The sequence below is a fragment of the Schistosoma haematobium genome, chromosome ZW, assembly GCF_000699445.3.
Source record: "Schistosoma haematobium chromosome ZW, whole genome shotgun sequence".
Lineage (NCBI taxonomy): Eukaryota > Metazoa > Platyhelminthes > Trematoda > Strigeidida > Schistosomatidae > Schistosoma > Schistosoma haematobium.
This window is the reverse complement of record NC_067195.1, coordinates 9913679-9936263: the sequence shown is the minus strand read 5'-3', so window position 1 is coordinate 9936263 and position 22585 is coordinate 9913679. Positions and strand designations below refer to the sequence as shown.

Sequence of the window (22585 nt, the reverse complement as noted above, 5' to 3'; positions counted from 1 at the left end):
GAACCGTACGGTAACATAAAAATGAATTGATGTACACTAGTTTATCAAGAAAATACGAGATGTCTGTAAACAAGCAAAAGTATGAAGCCATTTACTCTCAACGTTCATTTGTCAAATATTCATGCACGTGGAAAGGAACTTGATCAAACATTACTTTCAGCACATGCTGAAGTGAACAGCATTTACCATATACACTGATCATAAGTCTTTATGCAGAACAACTCAACAACACAAACCAACTCACGGTACCTGACCACTGTGAAATTATTCAATTGCTATTGATATACAAGTATTAGAAGTTAAAATTACACTGCAAATGCACTGTCAAAACATAACATGGATTTGTAGCGTGGTGTCGAGTCGAGATTGACTATGAACACCGCTACCAAGAAACACGTGCCAAGTAAATCAGAAGGCGAAGGTCGAACGTAACCAGGTTTATTTCGTTGGCGATCTCGTGGTATCGAACGAATAACAAGATCGTGGCAAGGAACGGCACAAGTGGAAGCAGGAGAAAGGAGTACATGCGAACAGTACCAAAAACCGCGAAACAATAATAGAAGGTAATGGAAGGACAAAATGGCTATAATTAGCACAGTTAAACAAAAGCACATTAAAACAAACACTGGTACAGTTGGTTATAATAATAATTGTTTTTATTAAACCAGTCGTGTTCTCGTGATAGAAGTGAGTCACTACAGATTTTCTTGTATCAGTTGATATGGGTTACTCAAAAATAGAGAAACAACATCAAGGTGATAGGGAGATTGATGAAATGTTTTGGAGGAGATCATAGATGTTTTCAACGTCTCCTATCAAAGTACGTTTTTGGCCAAGAACGCTACCTTCGACAACAGTCAATAAACAGTTGTTGTAAGTCATAATTTCGATCTCACACTTTTTTCCTAAACACATTCATAATATCTGTTGTAAGTCAGACAAAATTCACGTCCACGCAGTCAGACCATCACCTTTAGCAATTAACTTTACTCAACGTTTAAAATTATTTGGTCAATACACAAAATGGGCAAGATCTATCTCACTGGAAGACGTTGAAGCTTAAAAGACAGATAAAGTATTTTTAGACATTGGATATGGTGATATAAATCCCTGCTACAACGACAATAGGCAAGGGTCCATTGTCTAGGAGCTTTTTGTTTTGGTAGACAACATAATTCCTCAAATTCAATCTAGTACTGAATATTGTTCAAAATCTTGTTTCAGGGAGATGGTATGTGAATTTAACTCCGATTCAAGAGACTGCATTTTATTATCAATATTAAGGCATGTAAAGATAATAACAGTCATGTTTGAAATACAAAACACTCGGATAAGTAACTGATAACTGTGGTACTATGGCAATTAGAAGTATTCGAATTAGTATGCTAAATAAAAATTCCCGAAATAGTGCAATCTGAGGCAGGTAGAACTATATGAACACAAATGGATATTTTAAATTCGTAATCTACGGGCAATCAAGTTAAAGGAAATCACTAATTCGTACAAATACCACAGGTAATTATTCAGATTGTTGACATCTCCAAGTTTGTCAAGTGATTACTTTCATCTGATTAGATCTAGGTTGATACACATGAAAGGCTGCGTCAAGTAAATCAATATATGAAGGATTTGAGACCAACTGAGCTGGAGAGGCAGTAACAGAGTTTCATAGCGAGTAAGCTTATCCAATGGTAATATTGAACTCATTGTTTGAGATGAAGTTCCTGGTTTTACTCAAAACACAAATGGGCCGTCACCTGTTGGATGCACGTGAATGTCCGTGTGAGGATAACCATCCTTTTCCAGTGTTCGATAAAAGTTCAATGTCTGTCATCAAAAATTCTTCCGTTCATTTAATGTGTCAGTCCAGTACACAAATATGTAGTTTTTACTGAGGTCCTCATTTTAACCATCCAAACTGTCTCCCTAGGTCTTCTGTGAACACGTCACTGTGCTGTATCGAACTTGCCGGATGAAAAGAGAAAATGGGGTTAAAGTTAGAGCTTGAAATAAGATTCCTGGTAAAAATTGTGCTCTTATATGCAATATTCACTCGTTTAATGAACAAAAAACTGCTTGGTACTACACAGATGTTGTACATTGAGAATCGAATGTGATGCTAGCTCACGAGTATGTATCCTATCACGATTGTCCTGTAGCAGAACTACGAATAGAGAGTGCAGTTGTGTACAAAGTACATATTCATTCGAAAAAATACTGCACAAGTGCACTCGTGTATTTGTTCAAAGTAACAGTATGAGAAAGTAATTGGAATCACCTAGTGACAGTTCCCGACTAGACTATTTTCACTTGAAGAATTCTTGACAGTTTTCACTTAATAATGAGACAACGAGATCTGATGGAAGGATTTATTGGCTTAAAACACTCAAACAGATGCTTTCTTCTATTTACAAAATTAAGCTGTACACAATTCACTCATTTTTCAATTAGAAAACTAAAATAAATTAATATTTTGTGTTTAAAATTAACGATAAGTTTTCATTCATCTTCATACAATCATTATGGACTTTAAGTCATTTATATTCTAATATTTGCTCACTAGTAATTGTGTGCTTTATTTGACATTTCTGTCGCTTACACTTATTTGTACTTGGTAGTCTTACTTATTACTTTAATTGAACTTGATAGCAAGTATATTACTAACAAATATATTACTAACATGTGTAAGAAAATTGTATTCTTCTTAACAATGTATATAGTTATCTCATTTTTTTAATACACAGCTGGATGTACCTGCATCTCAGAGTTGATGCTCACTCTGAGACTCGAACACAGTACCATTCGCTTCAAACACCATCGCGTTACCCACTTAGCTGCTGAGTCCTGATAGCAACTTGCTTGTGCAATGGGGTGAATTTAAATTCACTTGGTATCGTTTTGCTTGCAGGTATATCCAGCTGATGATTCCCAAATAGGACGAAACGTGCGTCCTGGATTTCATTGCTAGCCCCCATTCTCACTTATGGTTTTCAATGTTTCTTATTATCAATAAGCTCTTCATATTTTTGAGAACATAAGAAAACTCAGAAAAGATAATTGTAATATTCATTGAATTGAATGTGGAACACATTTTACATAAACATTTTGCTTTTATTCAATTCAAAATAGAATGATAGCATTGTTATTTATTAGTGTTAATTATATCTCTTCTAGAGATATCATTTTCACTATTGTCATTGATAGTTTGTAGGAATTATAAGTTCCCATGCAAAGCTTTTATTATTATACTTTATAAGTATATTTCCATATTGGTCGTTCATTTAAATGTGAATTGACTTTATCTAATTTTCCATTAGATCTAATATGTACATATGATTTATGTAATTTATTTACAGGAATTCTATTTAAATTTGTAAATATAATCGACTTTTCATGTGAAGCATATTTCACTGAGTACTGCCGGTGTTTTTGTTGCTGTCGTTGTTGTTCTTGTTGTTGATTTATTAGCTGGTAATAATTTCGTTTTTGTCCTGGTCTAGTTGATCGTTTGATCTGTTGACTCTGTTGTTGTTGTTCTTGATTAGAATTTTGGTCTAATATCGATGGAGATTTTTGAAGTGTAGTTTCAATGAGTTTTATTTCTTGATTAACAGCACCTAATTCATGTCTAGTTAATTGTTTGCAGTGAAATGTTTCATTTGATTCTAATAATTTTTCAAAGTATCCTTCATAATTTTTTATGTTAAACTATGAATGGTAAGTGAAAAATAGTAAATATTATGTTAGAGGGGGGAAGTATTTATATGCACTGAGTGTTTTGAAGAGTTAATTTATTGTAAATAATCTAAGTAGCACACATCACAATACTACTGATTATTTACGAAAAGTTAGAAAATTGTAGTGCACAATTGGAAACATTTATATTCAGTTATCATAAAATATCAAAAATGCCAAAAACTGTCATGAACGAAATTATTTGTAGTTAGACAAGTACATTCTATACTAGATTTTTGAAAGCTGAACTCAGAAGATAGGTTTAAAAAAATAACTAACATTAACTGGTGAATCAATAGAAATCAAGGAAGTACTGAACAACGGTTTATTTCTAGTTAATGAGTAGAACGAAGTTATGAGCTTTTGTGATACTGGAAGTAAGATTTCTGCGTTAAACGGAGTCATTTTTAAATATTGCCTGACTTTCATTTGATAACATCAGTAATGTATATCTCAATTTCAACAGTTAAAAATGACTAATCATGGCTTCTAATTATAACAACTAATTTTATATAGGTAAAATAAGCAGATAACTTTTAGGGAAAATAATTTTGTATCATTTTCGGCAATGGAGTTTGTAAAGATAGTTTAAATTCATAAATGATATTAGTCATAGCTTGAAGCTGAAAACTGATCATTAACCTGGTATTTTTTAATGATTAAGTCCATACTGTAAGATATGGAAGTACTGAGTGTGATCTCTAGCGGAATTGTTGGTGTGAACTGTCGAAGAGCCCCATACTGAGACGAAACCACTATCTAATGCTACCTGGTTTTCACTCTTATCTTAACTGAAACTAGCACATGAAATTTATAAAAAGAAATCAAAATTACCATTTTGAACTGCATTAAGAAAAGTAAGACAAAGTTATCTAGTACATAGTACTAAAGTAATGTAAACACTATGAAGAAAGTCATAGATCAGGACAGTGATCAGAAAGATGAGCTACAAGTGAACAAAAATGATTTTAAGTCACTGTTGTATGGAAAAATGAAAACATTTCAACACGATTAAGTATTCAACTAAGTATTCATTGTATTATATTATTTCTTCTATCACGCACACAATATTCAATTCAGCAACTGTTGATTTTTAGGAACTCTTTAAAAATGAACTAAAAGTGAAATTTAATTAGTTTATACTTTAGATTATGTGAACATATTGTCGTAGAAATAACCAGAATGCACATGTACCAATAAGAGACTGATCAGTAGCAGCTCTAAAAATTAATAAGAAGATTCACAAAAAACAATCCAAAATGAATTTACACTTCACCCCATTTCATAAGCTAGTGACTATCAGGACTCAGCAGTTAAGTAAATAACGCAATGGTGTTTGAAGCGAACAGTACTGAGTTCGAGTCTTAGAGGACACATCAAATCCGGGATACGATTACATCCAGCTGACGAATCCCAAATAGGACGAAACGCGGGTTCTGGATTCTACTGCTACCCACTATCCATCTTTGCTTAGTTTGAATAAAGGTTAAAAACTGTAAATAAATCAGATTATTAGTAAACAACTTTATGAAATGAATATATATCATAGTGTTAAAACCCAACTTAAACCTACAATATGTACGAGAAAAAATCTTTTTAATCGAGATATTCCAGTTTTCGTTATTTCTATAAATTTCACTATTCCATTCTTTGTAATGTTTATAATTGTATTCACTAGTGTTTTTAATTCTTTCCATAATTCTTCCATTTGAATATTTGCCAACATCACGATTATTTGAGGAATCTTAAAAATAAAAAGTTGAATACTACTTATATATTCGTGTTAAAATTAGCTAAAGAAAAAATTTTGAATGTATTTTAATGGTTCAATCTATACTTTATATGGATGAAATTGAATGAATATCTATAATAAGTTACTTAAATAATCATTAAGGTAATAGCATCTCTGTAAGTGGTTATTAATTTTTGATCTACTTCGAATGAATATTACCAAACAAAAATCTGACTTTAACAAGGATTTAAATAAAGTCGAAACAACAAATGCTGTAGAATAATATGAATACATTATATGTTTGCGATATCTTATCAGCTGTATACAACAAGGATAGTCTATGTCATATGTCTTGTGGCAACTGGTAGAAAGGTTTAAATCTTCAAGTTGTTAAGGGGAGTAGTTGTTAACATTTAAACCTTAATAGTAACATTATTGATTGGAAGACTAGGTGATTAGGGGTCGTCAGTTCAACCAAAATTACAATATACCATGCAAATAAATGTAATCTAAATACAGAAAATTTTACTTGATTGTATTTAACCACCTAATTTCAAAGTGTATCTCGATGTAACTTCATGTAGTGAGCGAATCGGAACTTAATCTACGGACTGCAACTGGAACCAAGAAATAGAAAATACAATATTGATTATTATTCAGTGAATATTTGGTACATTACGATGCATATAATTTGATTAATATCTAGGATTGAAAGTCTACTGGTTTGCATATCGAAGGTTTACAGTGTTCAAAGTTGAATGTTTTAAATCTCGAATGTTTATCAATCATGTTCATAACATTTAAGCCCATCATTTTAAATGTAGTAGAAAGTTCAACAACAAAATAACATAATATTTAAAACTTAAACAGATTAGGGCTTAGGTCTTCAGATTCTAGTTGGTATGTATTTGAATATTTAGGAATGTTCATTTCAACTGACTGTCATTACAAAATTGATTATCAGGTAGCATTTAATTGTTCTATGTTATCAAATATGAACATGCAATTGTATAAGTTAAAATGGCATCTAATATGCGTTTTGCATAATTGATTCTGTGTATTATCTACTTTTTCATTTCCTCTGTATCTGATTGTTAACTAATAACCAAGCATCAATAAAATCGACACATAAATGAGTGTAATTGGTTAAAATAGTTGACATATTTCATGAACTATTGATTTTATCTTCTTCTTTGAGTTTTACATATTAGGAGAGTGTTTCCTGTTTCAAAAATTACCTGTAGGAAGCAATTTCCTACAGATTCAACTCGAAGCTAATCCCTAGACCGTCGAGTACAGAGTCTTGGTCTAGCCAAAGTCAGAACAAGTAAGCTATTTGGCTTGATAAACTTTATCTGTTTCTAAAACATAAATTAACATCGTTAGTGTGCAAACGAACAGTACAGTCTATTAATACAGGAAAAAAGAGACAAATAACATACCGAACGGTAGCCAGAGAATAGGAAGAATGAGCCAACAAGCAAATATTGTTTTACAATGAACATTAAACTGTGATTGGCTAATAAAAGATACAGTCGTACAAGGTCAAAGGGAGTTAATGTGGTGGTGGGCGTTTCCCTTTATTATTGGTTGGTTCGTTTATCGATCACATCTTACACTCCCCCCGAAACGCGCACCACGTCCATTGTCCAGGGCCGTCGTCGCTTTCAGACAACCGGCTTCTCCCAGCAAGCATAGGCTTCGCACATCTCTGACGATTTCTTCGTTTGAAGTTCTCAACTTTGCCGTGCGGACTCGTCCGTCCGGGCCATAGCTTACTTGCTCGACTATAGCCTTAGGCCATAGACCTCTATTCATTTCGACGTTACTAACGAGGACTAAGTCACCCGGTTGTAAGTTCTTGTGTACGTCCAACCATTTGTCTCTTGCTTGAAGAGTCGGTAAATATTCTTTTATCCATCTATTCCAGAATGCTGCGGTTAGTCTTTGAGCTTCTTTCCATCTTTTGTTGTATAATAACGTCTTATCCACCGAAGCATCGTTGAATGATAATTTTTTATGAATCAACAACAACTTGTTCGGAGTAAGAGCTTCTAGGGTACCAGGGTCATCTGTCATCTTAACCAGAGGTCTGTCATTCAGTATCCGTTCCGCCTCAGTTAAGAAGGTTTGCAGAGTTTCATCGGTCAACACGTTTTGGAATAAAAGCACTCTTAAGATTCTTCTAATTGATCTTATAATGCGTTCCCACACACCACCTCGATGACTTGCTCTAGGTGGGTTAAAACGCCACTCACATTCTCGTTCTTTAAGGTGGTTTTCTATTTTATTAGTATTCCAGGAACGTATAATCTGTCTCAAACTGGCATCTGCACCTCGGAAGTTTGTGCCGTTATCACTAAAAATACGCTTTGGACATCCTCTTCTGGCAATAAATCTCGTTAATGCGCATAGAAATGAATCCGTATCTAAAGAATAGGCCATTTCGATGTGAACGGCTCTAATAGATAAGCAGGTGAATAAACAGCCATAACGTTTCTCGACAACTCTACCACGCTTGGCATAGAACGGTCCGAAATAATCCACACCTACTTGACTAAAGGGTGGCGAATGAGTCTCTACTCGGTATTCCGGCAACGGTGCCATTAGTTGGGAACATGGTTTAGGATAAAGTCTTCTACATAAATAGCATCGTTTTAGAACCTTCCGAACAGTAGAATATCCTCTAACAATCCAATACTCCTCACGAATACTACTCAGAGTTTGAGTAACTCCAACATGTGCGTTAATCACATGATAACGCATTATAATCATATCTGTAACAAAATGATTATTAGGAAGAATAATCGGATATTTGGTTTCAAAGGGTAAACATGATAACTGCAAACGTCCTCCCACGTGGATTTTGCCTTCAAACATAAAGGGGTTGAGATTTCTTATAGAACTTTGACGAATTAATTTTCTTCTCCTGTTCACCTCGTCCATTGCTTCTTGACCTTTTTGCTGTCTAAAAGCGTTTTCTCCGAGCGTCAACGGTGCGCTGTTTAGAATTCTTTTTCGGCCGGGTACGCGATACTTTGGACTAGTTTAATTATGTCACTCTTCGAATTTTCGATATCCTCAGCACTTAGCTCGCCTAAGGTTAGACGATTTCCGTTCCTCTTGTTTAACATATTATTGATAAGCCGTCTGCAGTATGAAAATACCCTTAGAAGTCTGGACCACGACTTGCACGTACGAAATCGATCTAGGAACTCATCATCGTGTCTTGGAAGTTCGAAATCCTCTGTCAATACATGGGCTATAGTGTTCTCAATCTTTTCTAGGTTAGGCCACTTATTTTCTTCCTCCCACAAGAATCTCGGCCCTTGTAACCACTCTCTTACCTTAGCCTTATCATTTAGTGATAATCCACGAGACGCGTGATCTACAGGATTCAATTTACCTTTCACATATCTCCATTGGCTCGGCGTAGACAACTCGTGTATAGTTTCTAACCTGTTACTCACAAACCTTTCAAACCTTTTAGTCGTATTTTTTATGCAATGAAGCACAACTGTCGAATCGGTCCAATAAATGACTGACGAAATGGGGATACTTAACTGTTCCCTTACGTGCCTTCCAATCTTAGCACACAGAACACAGGCCGTTAATTCCATTCTGGGTATAGTAACAAGCTTTAGAGGAGCAACCCTAGACTTAGCTAGCAGGAATGAACAATGAATCTGACCAGAAACACTTTCGTAACGAATATACGCAACAACACCATACGCAAACTCGGAGGCGTCGGCAAAACGATGAATTTGCGCAGATGATGGTTCAAACCCTGGTTTCAAACACCTTGGTATCCTTAAGTGGTCTAACCCTTTTATATGTCTACACCAATTATTCCACTTTGTTTGACAATCTATGGGTAACTCGGCATCCCAGTCTAGTTTCTGACGACAAGTATCTTGTAAGATCACTTTAGCCGGCAATATTACTGGGGCCACAAACCCAATTGGATCAAAGATAGATGCTACATACGATAAAACATTCCTTCTGGTGGGATTTCCGTGAAATTCGTGAACTTTGAAACATAACTCGTCTGTTCGGACGTTCCACTCTATTCCGAGAGTTCGTTTACTTGTCTCACTGGACTCACAGACAGTAATGCTTCCCTCAGCACGGTCTCCTTCTGGAATGAACTCCAGCACTTCAACGCTATTACTAGTCCATTTAGTTAAGTTAAATCCTCCCAAACTTAGGAGTCTTTTAAAGTGCGAATATGTCCGTTTGGCTTCTTCAATGGTATCCACACTTATCAATAAATCATCCACATAAAACTGTTCTTTAGCTGCTTGCGTAACAGCCCTGGGAAATTTATCTTTATTATCAGAAATCGTTTTCTGTAAAGCAAAGGTGGCGCAACATGGCGATGAAGTTGCCCCGAACAGATGAACTTTCATTCTATAGATCCCGGGTTCCTTTTCTAAGTCTCCACCTGGCCACGACAAATATCTAAGAACATCTCGATCATGCGGCGGAACTATTACTTGATGGAACATGGCTTCAATGTCCGCTGTAAGACCTACTGGTCGTTGCCGGAACCTGGTGAAAACGTCTACTAGGTTATTGACTAAATCAGGCCCAGAATAAAGGCTCTTATTTAAAGACGTTCCAGCATACTGAGCTGCACAATCGAACACTATTCTTAGCTTGTTAGGTTTCTTGGGGTGGAAGACTGGATGGTGAGGAAGATACCAAATTCGCCCATCAGAGTGGTTATCGTTTACCTTTTCAGCGTAATCTCGTTCTACATACCGAGTCTTGGAGTCTACATAGTCTTGGAACAACTTCTTATCCCGAATAAGTCTACCTTTCAAACAGCTAAGTCTACGTTCTGCTAATTCTCTGTTATTAGGTAACTCGTGGTTGTGCCTCCAAGGTAGAGCTATTTGATAGTGCCCGTTTAACCTTTGTACTGAATTTGATATAGCACTGAGTGCTATACGATCTTCTACAGACATCGATATAGTACGACTAAATGGATCTTTGAATTCAGTTGGGTACAACTGTTCGAACTTATCCTCTAATTCCTCTTTAGCTGAGAGGTGGTTGAGTGCACAATTGCTTTCACAAGGTTTCCTATAGGAACCGAACAGCGTCCAACCTAACGGAGTCTTCACGGCGAATGGTTCATTCGACTTTCCAGTTCTTAACTCTTTCATTTCGTGTACACTCGGTGCGTTGCACCCGATCAACAGTTTGACATTCTCATCCTCTACTCTAGGAAAACTTGTGTCTTTTAAATGCGTCCAGGATTTCATTTGGGACGTCGTTGGTACCGTCCTGCGCAACATAGGTAATCTCTCGACTGTCCATACGTTTGGGATCCTAAATGACGAAGACGAGTCTAAGGAGGAAACCTCTAGTTGGACCTCTTTACACTGAATTGTGGAATAGTTATCCAACGTTTTCAACGAAATCGTCTTAGGCTCTCCTTCTAAATTCAACCTTTTAGCTAGATCTTCTGTAATAAGCGAGGCATCCGACCCACTATCTAAGAAGGCGCAAGTCTGTGCTACCTTTTCTCCATTTCTTACCAGTACAGGCACTATTGCGAATGCTGCTTGTTTCTGTACACGCTCAACACTTTTCTCCGTACATAGCTGGGTGTTAATGTGTGCATCAATATTAGTATTCCTTGGTTCTTCCCGCAACTCGTGTAACAAGGTATGGTGTCTCCAGCCACACCCTTCGACAGCACACGATCTCGGCGATCGACAGTTTTTGCTACGTGGTTTGCCTTCAGGCATACATTACACAACTTGTGTCTAAGAACGAATTCCTTCCTTTCTCTAACCTTCTTGTCTTTAAATTTCTGACATTGATCTAAAGAATGATTACTGGAGCACTCCAAACAAGATGAACTGCGTAAGAGAGCGTTATCATCACTAGCACTCGCATAAGATATTCTTGCTGAATTGTAATCTGTACTAATTTTCCTTTTTAAAACACCAACATCTTTATTGCCACTATTACTACCGCGGTTGACAAGTAAGCCGTACCTAGTATTAGCAATGTCTGACTGCTCTTTCACAAATTCACAAAGGTCCTTGAATGAAGGTTCTCTACCTGTCTTAAGAATTCTACACGCAACTTTAACCCATTCTCTTTGCAGGTGTAACGGGAGTTTTAAAAACATGCATTCGATAGTCTTTGTAGAATTAAGATCAGATACATAGTTCATCTGCGTGAGTGTTAGCTCACAAATATGCATCTCACGAGACAACCTTCTTAAATTATATGGATCGGTCCCTTTAATGGCAGGGATGTTCAGCATCTTATCAATAAATGCATGAGCTACTATATGCTTCTGACCAAATGCTTCCTCGAGAAGTTCTAGTGCTTTACGATAGCCTTCTTCTGGTTCAAGCAATGCGCAATGAACAATAGTGTTTTTAGCTTCACCATCACAGTACTGGATCAAATAGTTTAACCTAGATCGGAACCCAATGCTCTCGTCAAAACAGTCCTCAAAATTCCGTATGAAGCTCCAATAGTTCATAGGGTTACCATCAAACCTTATAATCTCTTTCTTTGGTAGGTCTAAAGCTCTAGACATCATTGTTACCCAGTCTTTTCTATGAGGAACATCAACGACAGATGTAGACTCATACGTCATCGCCTTGTCAACCATAACTTGATCATAATGTTCTTTTCCTTTTTGGCGTAACCGTTCTAGCTCGATTTCTTTTTCTGTCTGAGCTAAACGTACTTTAGCTAATTCTAACTCTAACAAGGGATCCATTCGGTAGGTATTTCCTCCGAGCTGGTCATCACTATGGGTTTCTGAATAATGAGGAGACAATTCAGGAATATGATCAGTTTTACGACTCTCCATAGACATCTAAAGGTACCCAGTGTACGAAACTTTGATGAGATACCGTTCAAAACTTTGTAGGAAGCAATTTCCTACAGATTCAACTCGAAGCTAATCCCTAGACCGTCGAGTACAGAGTCTTGGTCTAGCCAAAGTCAGAACAAGTAAGCTATTTGGCTTGATAAACTTTATCTGTTTCTAAAACATAAATTAACATCGTTAGTGTGCAAACGAACAGTACAGTCTATTAATACAGGAAAAAAGAGACAAATAACATACCGAACGGTAGCCAGAGAATAGGAAGAATGAGCCAACAAGCAAATATTGTTTTACAATGAACATTAAACTGTGATTGGCTAATAAAAAGATACAGTCGTACAAGGTCAAAGGGAGTTAATGTGGTGGTGGGCGTTTCCCTTTATTATTGGTTGGTTCGTTTATCGATCACATCTTACATTACCTCTTATAGATATAACAGTTATCAAGATTACTGAATGAAATAACTATAAGCAACATTATTCAGGAAAAGAAAGTTTATACCTAATGCTGTGAAATCATTCACTAGTATATACTAAAGAACTCTGAAACATTGTGAAAGTAAAGGTGGGTTTTCTAATTTTTAGATAATTAATGAACTGAACCTCTTTAATTGTCCTTATTAGTCTCATTTCCGTTGTTGTTACCATAACCACTATGATTATTATTATTATTATCACAATTGTAAACATGATATATCATAGTTTCAAAAATATTCACTTCATAAAGGATTATTACACTAGTTGTAATGTAATAACTTACCATTGTGAGTATAATTATTAGCAGGCATAACATTTGTAATTTCATCCATTTCGATGTAAGAAAGTATAAAATTGGTTCAACACATCCTTTATTATGAAATAATTCATTACCACTAACTAAACTAATATTATTACGATTAGTAAGTAGTATATTGTTTCTGCCTAAACTATATTTGATTCTTTTATAACAACTAAATGGTACACTAGTATTCGTTATTATTTCAATGGGATAATTTGCTTCATGGGAATCATTTACATTTCTGATAAAGAAAAATTAAAAAAAAGCACATTGAATTTCTTTTGACTTTAAAAAATCAAATGATTAATAAAACAATAGTGAAAGTAGTTCAACGTGTCAGAAAGGGTTTTGTGGAGATTTTAGTAATTTCAATAGTTCAGATCATGAGTCAAATGAAGCTAGACCACCATGGAAAGCCTGAAAAGAATGAATAGCAACCGGAAAAAATTGTAAAGGATTGTCCAATACAAAGTTTGATGAAGAATGCTGGTTGAAGACCTATGCTCCTCCACGAGGGGTAACAGGCGTAAGTAAGTAAGCAAGTACCTATGAACAATAATCCTTGGATATCATTTGTACCACCAAATATCAATTAAACATATTCAGCTTAATTTATTTGTAATGCGAAATATGATCCGACATTTCACAATACAAACACAATCTAGGGGAAATATTTTTATACTCACATTACTCATACTATTGGGTATCCTTGCAAATCTAACGAAAGTACATGATTAGTGTTTTAATATTTCACTTGGTAACTTTTGAAAAAAATGTATGAAAAGTAATTTGTTTTAATTTTAGTAACTGCCCCATAAACTGTTTGATAGTAATTGAAAAATGTTTGAAGTGAAGAAACAATATCATGTGTAAGTGTAGTATAGGGATGATCGAATGGAAATAGAGTATATAACTCTTAGGCTTTTCCGTGAAATTTAAACATGTTAAATAAACAGTAAAAATACTTTTGTATATTGTTAAAACATTTAATATAACAGGGAAAAATGGTTTTTTCCAACAATAGAGTGGAAATGATAGTACTAAACGTATCAAACTTATATCCGTATAAGGTTGTGGAGATTGTTGAGTTTTCATTGAGATCGTGTACTCACTAGTGAATAACTTCGAGGAGTAGTTCTCGGAGTTCCAGTGAGTAGTCGTGAACAGTGGATTTCAACAGTGTTGAGTGTGAGGTAGTTACCTACCGAAGACAATGGAAGATTGTAGCGCAATACCGTAGATTGATTGAAATCAGACATTAACACCGTTGGATGCCGGTCCAGTGGTCTAGAGGTTAAGAGTTCGCGCAAGATCGAAGTTCCTGGGTCCGAATCCCACGTATGACGTTGTGGATACACACTCTTGAGTAGTTTCATACTAGGACGAAGCGCCTGTCCAGTGTTGCCAAGTTTCCAATGCTGATGTAAAATTATTCGGTTCGTAATCTTAATAAAAACTGAACTATATATAATAGCTAGATTGACACTATCTCTAAGTCTTAATAAAAAATTACTTAATTCTGAAACAAGCCTTAGCCTATTAGGGTTTTATTTTATGAAGGTAATAATCAGATAGCTCCTCTAATATTTTTGTGCAAAAGTCATTCATTCATATGGCCATTTTTACATTATAACTAAACTCATTTATGGATGATTACCCCTGACCATAAACTATCAATCTTAACCCTAAATACCTAACTCTAACCAAGGACAAGGTAGAGACTCTATAAAATCTGTTTGAACCGTTTTAAGAATTCTCGAAGAAAGAATATTTACGTCCATTAGAATAAGTTTATATTTCATAGGTGTTTCGATTTACAACCAGAATAATCTGTTAAGGTAGTATAAAATCTGCTTCTACTTTTCAAGTTTATTGCTTTTTCTGTAAACTATCCATTAATAAAAGCTATTTTCCGGTGGGCTAGAAATGAGCTGAAAATTTGTTATTGTTCTTTTTTAAGGCTTGTCCGTATTACTATACTTTTATTCATAATTAAACACAATTAAAAGCCTTAAACATATTGAATATATGTAGATTTAAGAAAGAGTGAATGACTGACATTTGAAATATTAATATCTAACATAAAACTAAAGACTTAATCTAACTAGTTAGTAAATGGAACACAGTATGTAGGTTTAATTTACCATATTTCATGACAATTCAGAAAAAGAAAGTTTTAGTAATCTATTAATATAATACAAAACATGACACTGGCTCTTTCATAAACAGTGTCGAAGGTCAATTATCTTGGTGGTACCTTTTCCTTTGATCTCTCTTGGTTTTCTCACGTTTTACTGTTACCAAAGAAAGTTTTCCGTCTGACTTACTACATGAAGAGATTGTATGCTCTTGGGATTATTCGTCATTTACTCTTACAATTTGTCAATTCTTGTATATTACCTATTATTCTTTACTGTTTTCCATCATACTTTCTCGAGTTTTTGAGAAAAGATTTTGCTGTATCGCGTAGAGTGCTGAAGGCAGTTAACTAGGTGTGTGGTGAGTCTTTCGAGGTCATAATTAATATGGTTGTGGATAGACATCTAAAGCCATGCAAACTCCTAGCAGGTGTCATTTTATCAGATACTAACCATCCCCTTCACTCATATCTTTCTCCTAGTATATATTTTGGTAGAATGAGACGTAATTACATTAAATCCCATTCATGCAAGCAAAAGTATAATAGTTCTATAATACCTTACCTAGCAAATAAACTCTGTGACGAACAAGGTGTTAAAGTTAACCCGGTCAATAACCTGCACCCATAACATGTCTGTAATTTGGAAAGTTGTGTAGTTTTTCAGATTTTTTTTACCTTCTTCTTTTCTTCTTTTTGTTTTTTCTTTGTAAAAGCAACTTGTTGAAATACCTTGTGCTGAGAATTCTATATTGAATAAAGTCATTAATAATAGTAATAATAATAATAATAATAATATAAATTTTCCATGTCACTGTGATCGAATGTAACGTAGGTTACCAATTATCGTTAAGGTTTTTTTCTTGTTATTTTAAAGATACTAACCAAAACGTTCCATCTCTAATTCGACTGATCTGACTTATGTGCTTAAAGTAAAATGATTAGTTGATAGTTACTTAATTAAAAAGTTTATAAACTTACCAATCTTACCTCATCAAATTTTGATAAGTATGTAAATATGGTCTTTTCATATGATTAGATATCCAATCCATATACCCTTTATCAATTCCACAACATTCAAACATATTTTGAATAATATCAATGATCAAAAATGAATTTTCACCATCATCTAGTAGATGATGCGTTTTTAGTGATGATATTTGTGAGATTTCATTAGATGATTCATTTAAATTTAATAAATAGAAACTATGTAATTGATAAAGCCAATTATGTATAACTTTGCGCCAATAATTGTAATGGATAAAATATAAACAGTCTTGTAAAAGAAAGATACATAGGAAATTATTCATCAATTAAATCAAAAAGTTAAAATTTAATGATTCTAGAATTCTTATACATTTTAATAGTGAATCTATTAGAAAATGAACTTTTTAGTTATAGATAGAATTTGATATCATGAGTCAATTACAGTTAGACCAATATAAAAAAAACTTGAAAGCATTGAACGGTCGTTTGGTCATAGTATAGTACTCCTCAAAAGTACGCATCCACGATCCCATCCGCAGGACTCGAACCTAGGACCTATCCGTTTCGCGCGCAGTTGCTTAGAACACTGAGCTGTCATCCAATGATGTTAATGTCTAACTTCAAGCAGTTCATAAAAATAATCAGTAAGGCTTACTTAATGTAGCTTATTTTATGTCTTGTAGGGTCTATCGTTATGTAAACTCGATCAATATTTTCATTATGTGGTAAATTTAAATTACAAATCTTCTGTATTTACAGACAACCTTAGAACTTATTCTTAAATGCTCAATTAATCTAAATTAACAATCAATAAGTGACTGTAGAGACTGATTCCAAAGGATATATTCTCTTAAAAAGGTTTAATTCAGCGATGTTCATCTATTGCCTCCATTATTCCATACAAACCTAAGTTATGTTAATACACAATAGGAAATCATTCTTAATCTTTTGTTTTGTTTTTGTTGTTTTCCTGACTACATTTATGTGTAATTGATTAGGTAACATCCCATCTTTGTTCTTAATTTGTCACTGATAAGTTAATGTACAAACCAATACTATTAATATAATTACTTGCTAATAGTAAATTATGGAATAATTAATGTCTATTAGTTGAGGTCATGAGTCAACTGCTGGGGAGTCCCACAATAAGACGAAACAGCCGTCCAGTGTTTCCAAGTTTTCCATGGTGGTCTAGCTTCAATTGACTCATGATCTGAACTATTGAAATTACTACAATCTCCACAAAATCTCTACTGATACTAATGTTTATTAACTTACTATAAAAACCTATGAGATAGAATAACCATAAAAATGTACTTGTCGTAAAACAAAAGACTGGTATGAGTTGACGAAATTTTTTACCACATACTATCTTCTTATAAGATTGTTCTGACTGGGATTCTCGTATATCTCCTTTCATTATCCATTTATCCTTTTCTTTGTTAAGTCTAGAAAAAAAAAGTGTACATTAAGCGATATTAAAAGTGAGTATTACATGTTTAAAGCAGTTTCTAAAGGTTAACACTTTATTAAATGAATAAAGCATACAATAAGTGAATGCCGTATTTTTTGTGGCCCGTAGTTCTCGACTCCATTTAGAGCGTACGAATGTTTGTTATCGCCTATTCTCGTATATAATCGTCGACTTAAATCACGTTATCCAATAACAGAATTAAATAAGTCGAATAACGAGAATTGACTTGAGAATACATATATTTTGTATATGAAGCGAATGAAACAGAGCAGAACAAAATGACACGCAGGGAAGATGGCTGGGAAGCCAACTCCATTTTAGTCAAGCGTTACTCAATATTTATAGTCAGACAAAATAAAGCTACAGACATGTGATTAATGGAATAAGAAGGGCACACACATATACGCTCATATAAAAACAGTCTAGATTGATAAGCGAATAAATAACAAGGTCAAAGTATGGCTCAATTAGAATGAATAGAATGGGATGTCCGAAAGCTAGAATAAGGTATATGGGCTTAACATAGTAACTGACACTATATATTTTAACATGTTTGAATTGTGAAGATTGTTAAATTTAGAGTTAGTTTTTGTCAATAAAGGTTTCAGTTAAAGAGAGATGTATAGTGCTCTCTGCGAAGTGGTGATTGACCTCAACCCTATATAACGATATTCGGTGTTAGAATCTATGAAAAAGTCTATAAACAAACCTTTGAAATGATATACTTTAAGGTTACTTGTGAAGCTTTCTTACTAAGGACAATAATTAAACCTTGCAAAAAATAAATCATAATAGATCGTTATCATAGCATATAATTTTAAAGATGAGTCACTGACTACAGATCCGTTTGTAAATGATGGTTGTTAACAATCAGTTGTTATGATCAATGTTACTGAACTAGAATGTACAACCTTTTTGAACAACATTCCTCTTATTAATAACCAAGTATTTACTTTACTTTCGTAAATCAACTTTACTAAAACTTATTAGAACATCTAAAATTAATGTCATTGTATTCATAAATATCATTATTTGGAAACAAATAGTGCCTTTGGTTTTAACGAAGTGTCTGTTTCATGCGTCAGATGCATCTCCTTTAGAAGTTTCGTATTTATCCCATTTACATCATAAAATTCAATTAGAGGCATTTGATTCGAAAGAATTAAGAATAAAGTGTCAATGTGTACATGAGTAGGACAACTCATAAGACTCGATTAGTTATATGAGCATAATAACATGATATATTAATGAAGCTTTACGAATCGCAACAATTATGGTGCTGTTATCACCGTAGCCATATGGTGCTTGTAAATTCATTTTATTAACAATGAGATCACGCTTACAGATCGGTTTGTCCACTGATTGAACTTACAATAATCAGTTTTTCAATTAGCACTTATACTTTTGTTAAGATTCAAATAATGATTTTTTTTAATAAAAGAAAATAATTTCTAACCTTACTCAGGTTTTATCTTTTGAACTTAAGTTTTCCAATGTAAAACAATGAGATTAGTCTATGCATTTTATGTTCTAGATAACTTTTTATGTACAACTAGATAAATAACCTAACTCCAGAAGTTAACCACAAAAAGGTTTTTATCTCAATGTATGCCTGCTAAGACTCGGAATTCATTTGAAGCGAACGATTGGAGATTTACACATGAATTTACATTATTATTTGAAATTTGTGCGTGAAAGAGTTGTCTACATTCTAATCAATATGAAATCATAGGACGCTATTGGTAAAATTACATAATATCACATTTTGACTAAATGATTTGTCCACTTGACATAGAGAAGATCGTTTGGTCAATGGATTGAAATAATTGCGTCATCAAGGGAAATATGAAGTATTAAAGGTACTAATGCTACCCATGGAAAAGTTCTAGCTCAATGTTGAGAATTTGAGACAAAGATAGATGGTGGCTAGCAGTGAAATCCAGGACACGCGTTCCGTTCCGTTTGGGGTTCATCAGCTGGGTGTGCCTGGATCCCGGGGTTTGCTTCCACTCTGAGAATCGAACCCAGTACCGTCTCCTTCAAACACCATCGGTTTGTTGTGATCGCTGAATCGTGATCGCCAACCTGCTTGTGTAATCGGGTGAAGTTTAGATTCACTTGGTGTTGTTTACTCGATTCTTCACATTGATGTTTAGGACTACAGTTGACCAGTCTCTTATTGGCATATGTGCATTCTGTGTGGATTGCCTCGATATTGCTTTAATTCACAAGCATTCTAAGAAAGAGTGGAAAGTCGTTAACAGTGGAATCCGGGACACGTGTTCCGTTCTATCTGGGATTTTTCGGCTAGATTCATTTGCATACTAGCGTTGATGTTCACTCCTGAACAGGTACATCTTGGTAGTGAGTCCTAAAAAGGACAAAACCTGCGTCATGTATTCTACTGCTAGTCCCCTATCCATCTCTGCTTATAATGCTTGTGATTTAAGGCAATATCGAGGCAGTCCGCACAGGATGCACATATGTCTATAAGAGACTGATCAAATGCAGTCCTAAACATCAATGGGAACATTCAAATACCAATGCACATGAACCGTTATTTAATAGATCTAATAAGTCATTATTTTGTGAAAACAAATAATGCTTCGAGCTAACCATATATTAAGAGTTAATACAACTTAATTAAAAAGTCCTATTTTGCTAATAGACAAAACTGCTATTTACTGAAAAATATTTCTAACCAATCTCAATTATTTCAAACACAAAGTGAATAAATGGAACAAAACGTATACAATACTTCCCAAATAGAAAACTATTTTAATGCGTAAATATTTCATTAACTCTTATATTCCTTGTGAAAACGTTCAGACCGTCTTAATGTACTGTTGTAGTGAACGAGAACGCAAATAGGGACAACCAAATACATTCGAATACAAAATTACAGATTCTCTTATTAAAATTTGAGAACCATATAGTAAATACTTCATTTGCAAAATATCAATCAATCGTCTAATACTTCATTGTTCTTTCGTTTCCCTAATCTCATCATTTTCTCTTCGATCTCAGTCTTCTTCCTGCAGGCATTTCACCTTCAACTGATCATATATACTATTTATATCTGTTGACATCAGTAGCACATATCACACTATGTGCTTTGGATTTTGTTGTTCGTATTACCATTGAACACTAAAATGTCTTGCAATAAATCTTAACAAATTATATTCTTAGAAAAAAAATCCAAGTACACGTGGATCAAGAACACTGTCATGTTTTTAGAGTGACTATTGACTGAGTAAATAAAAAAATCCCATACATATCTATCGTTTCTTGTGATAATAATTTCAATTTCTCATTGGAAATCATAACTCTTGAACAATATTTCATTAAGAATAATAATTCAAATACAATGGAGAATAAATAAAAAACAATTTATGGGAATATTTATTTTGCATCTAACAATTATCACTATCAGTTTAGGGGTTGTGGAGATTGTTAAGTTTTTGATTGAGATCATGAACCGATTGATGTAAGATCACCATTGGTTGAGGTTAGACATTAACACCATTGGATGCCGACTCAGTTGTCCAGTAGGTTAGGCGTTCGCGCGCGAGACTGAAGGCCCTGGGTCCGGATCCCGCGAGCGGGACCGTGGATGATCACTGCTCAGGAGTCCCACAATAGGATGAGACGGCCGTCCAGTGCTTCCAGGTTTTCAATGGTGGTCTAATATCAACCGGTTCATGATCTCAATCAAAAAAATTATTACTATCAAATATGTTCACTGTCCATTTCACAGAATTTTTTTGTGGTTGATATTCTTATACGGTTAGACTAGAATTTATGGACAACCTTTGAGTGACACTCAATTGACCTTGCGAGTGTTTACCTAATAACTAGGATCAAATGAAGGTTATAAACCAGTGTGAGGAATTCGAATTATGATTTACAGTTGATGGTTAAGGTTTGGAATCATATTTATGGTTTTCATCATCAGCTATAATCGTAAAACTCTATTTAACCAAATGGATGAGTGAATTTCACATCAAAATCCAAGATCTTTTATCTTATATTTGATTGGTTCATTCATAAACTATAATCTCACCACTTATACAATAAAAAGTTGATAAAAAAGAAAAGTACTACTTACTCATTTTCATTAAACTCTAAGTAATATTTACAAAATATTATCATTAATGGCATATAAATCATACAAATTGACCACCAAATTATATTCATTTGATTTTTTAATTTATATTGTTCAGGTATCCATGGTATTCGTGTAGCTGTATAATTTGGTAAATCATTTAATGGTGATCTTAATCTTAAATATATATCATATTGATTAATTAAATAAATAATGATACAAAATTGTAAAAAGGTGAAAATTAATAATAAATTTTGTAAAATATTTAATAATCGTTTCTGTATTTGTATTTTAGGGTATTGTAAATTCAATATGGTTACTTTATTGATTGATTGTATATATGGATTAAATATCATTGAATGATATTGATTTATTTCATTCATAGTTACTAAATTTAATTGATTATTATCTATTCTATTGACAGTTTTAATTTGATATTCTTTATTAGATTGTCCAACATCAATTGTAGTTAAGTATAATTCATCCATATTGTATATTATAATGAATGATATAAGTTTTAGTTATTTGTTTATTGTTTTAAATATTTGATCTTGAGAAGATTCATTTAAATATAGATTTGATTTCCTCATATTTAACTTGAGTTTTATTATTGTTGTATTTATAAGATAATTCAATCAATGAGATAATTTTAACATTCTGCTTTTTGGAATACACTAATGGAACTGGAATTAATTTCTTTGTTGTTAATGAACTTAACAAGAATCTTTGCTTTCATTGAATGGATTATTTTTTATCTGAATGTGGGTCGTTAA

General features: G+C 33.9%; 1 protein-coding gene across 3 annotated transcripts; it reads right to left on the bottom strand.

Annotated features, from left to right (window-relative positions):
* Positions 1-435: 435 nt before the first annotated feature.
* MS3_00002738 (uncharacterized protein) lies at positions 436-22585 on the bottom strand (the record flags this gene model as incomplete). 3 transcript variants are annotated; one of them, XM_051210362.1, is made up of 6 exons in its annotated part: positions 436-1964; positions 5309-5479; positions 13092-13350; positions 16228-16522; positions 17512-17681; positions 21816-22585. In XM_051210362.1, the coding sequence occupies 3 exons, from the start codon at positions 22298-22300 to the stop codon at positions 16233-16235; spliced, it is 945 nt and encodes a 314-aa protein (XP_051070346.1). In that variant the 3' UTR covers positions 436-1964; positions 5309-5479; positions 13092-13350; positions 16228-16232. The 3 variants fall into 3 exon arrangements, with proteins under 3 accessions (XP_051070346.1, XP_035588921.1, XP_051070347.1); XM_035733589.2 differs by lacking the exon at positions 436-1964 and adding an exon at positions 3060-3708 and having other exon boundaries at positions 16237-16522; positions 21816-22300; XM_051210363.1 differs by lacking the exons at positions 436-1964; positions 13092-13350; positions 16228-16522; positions 17512-17681; positions 21816-22585 and adding exons at positions 3060-3708; positions 12573-12716.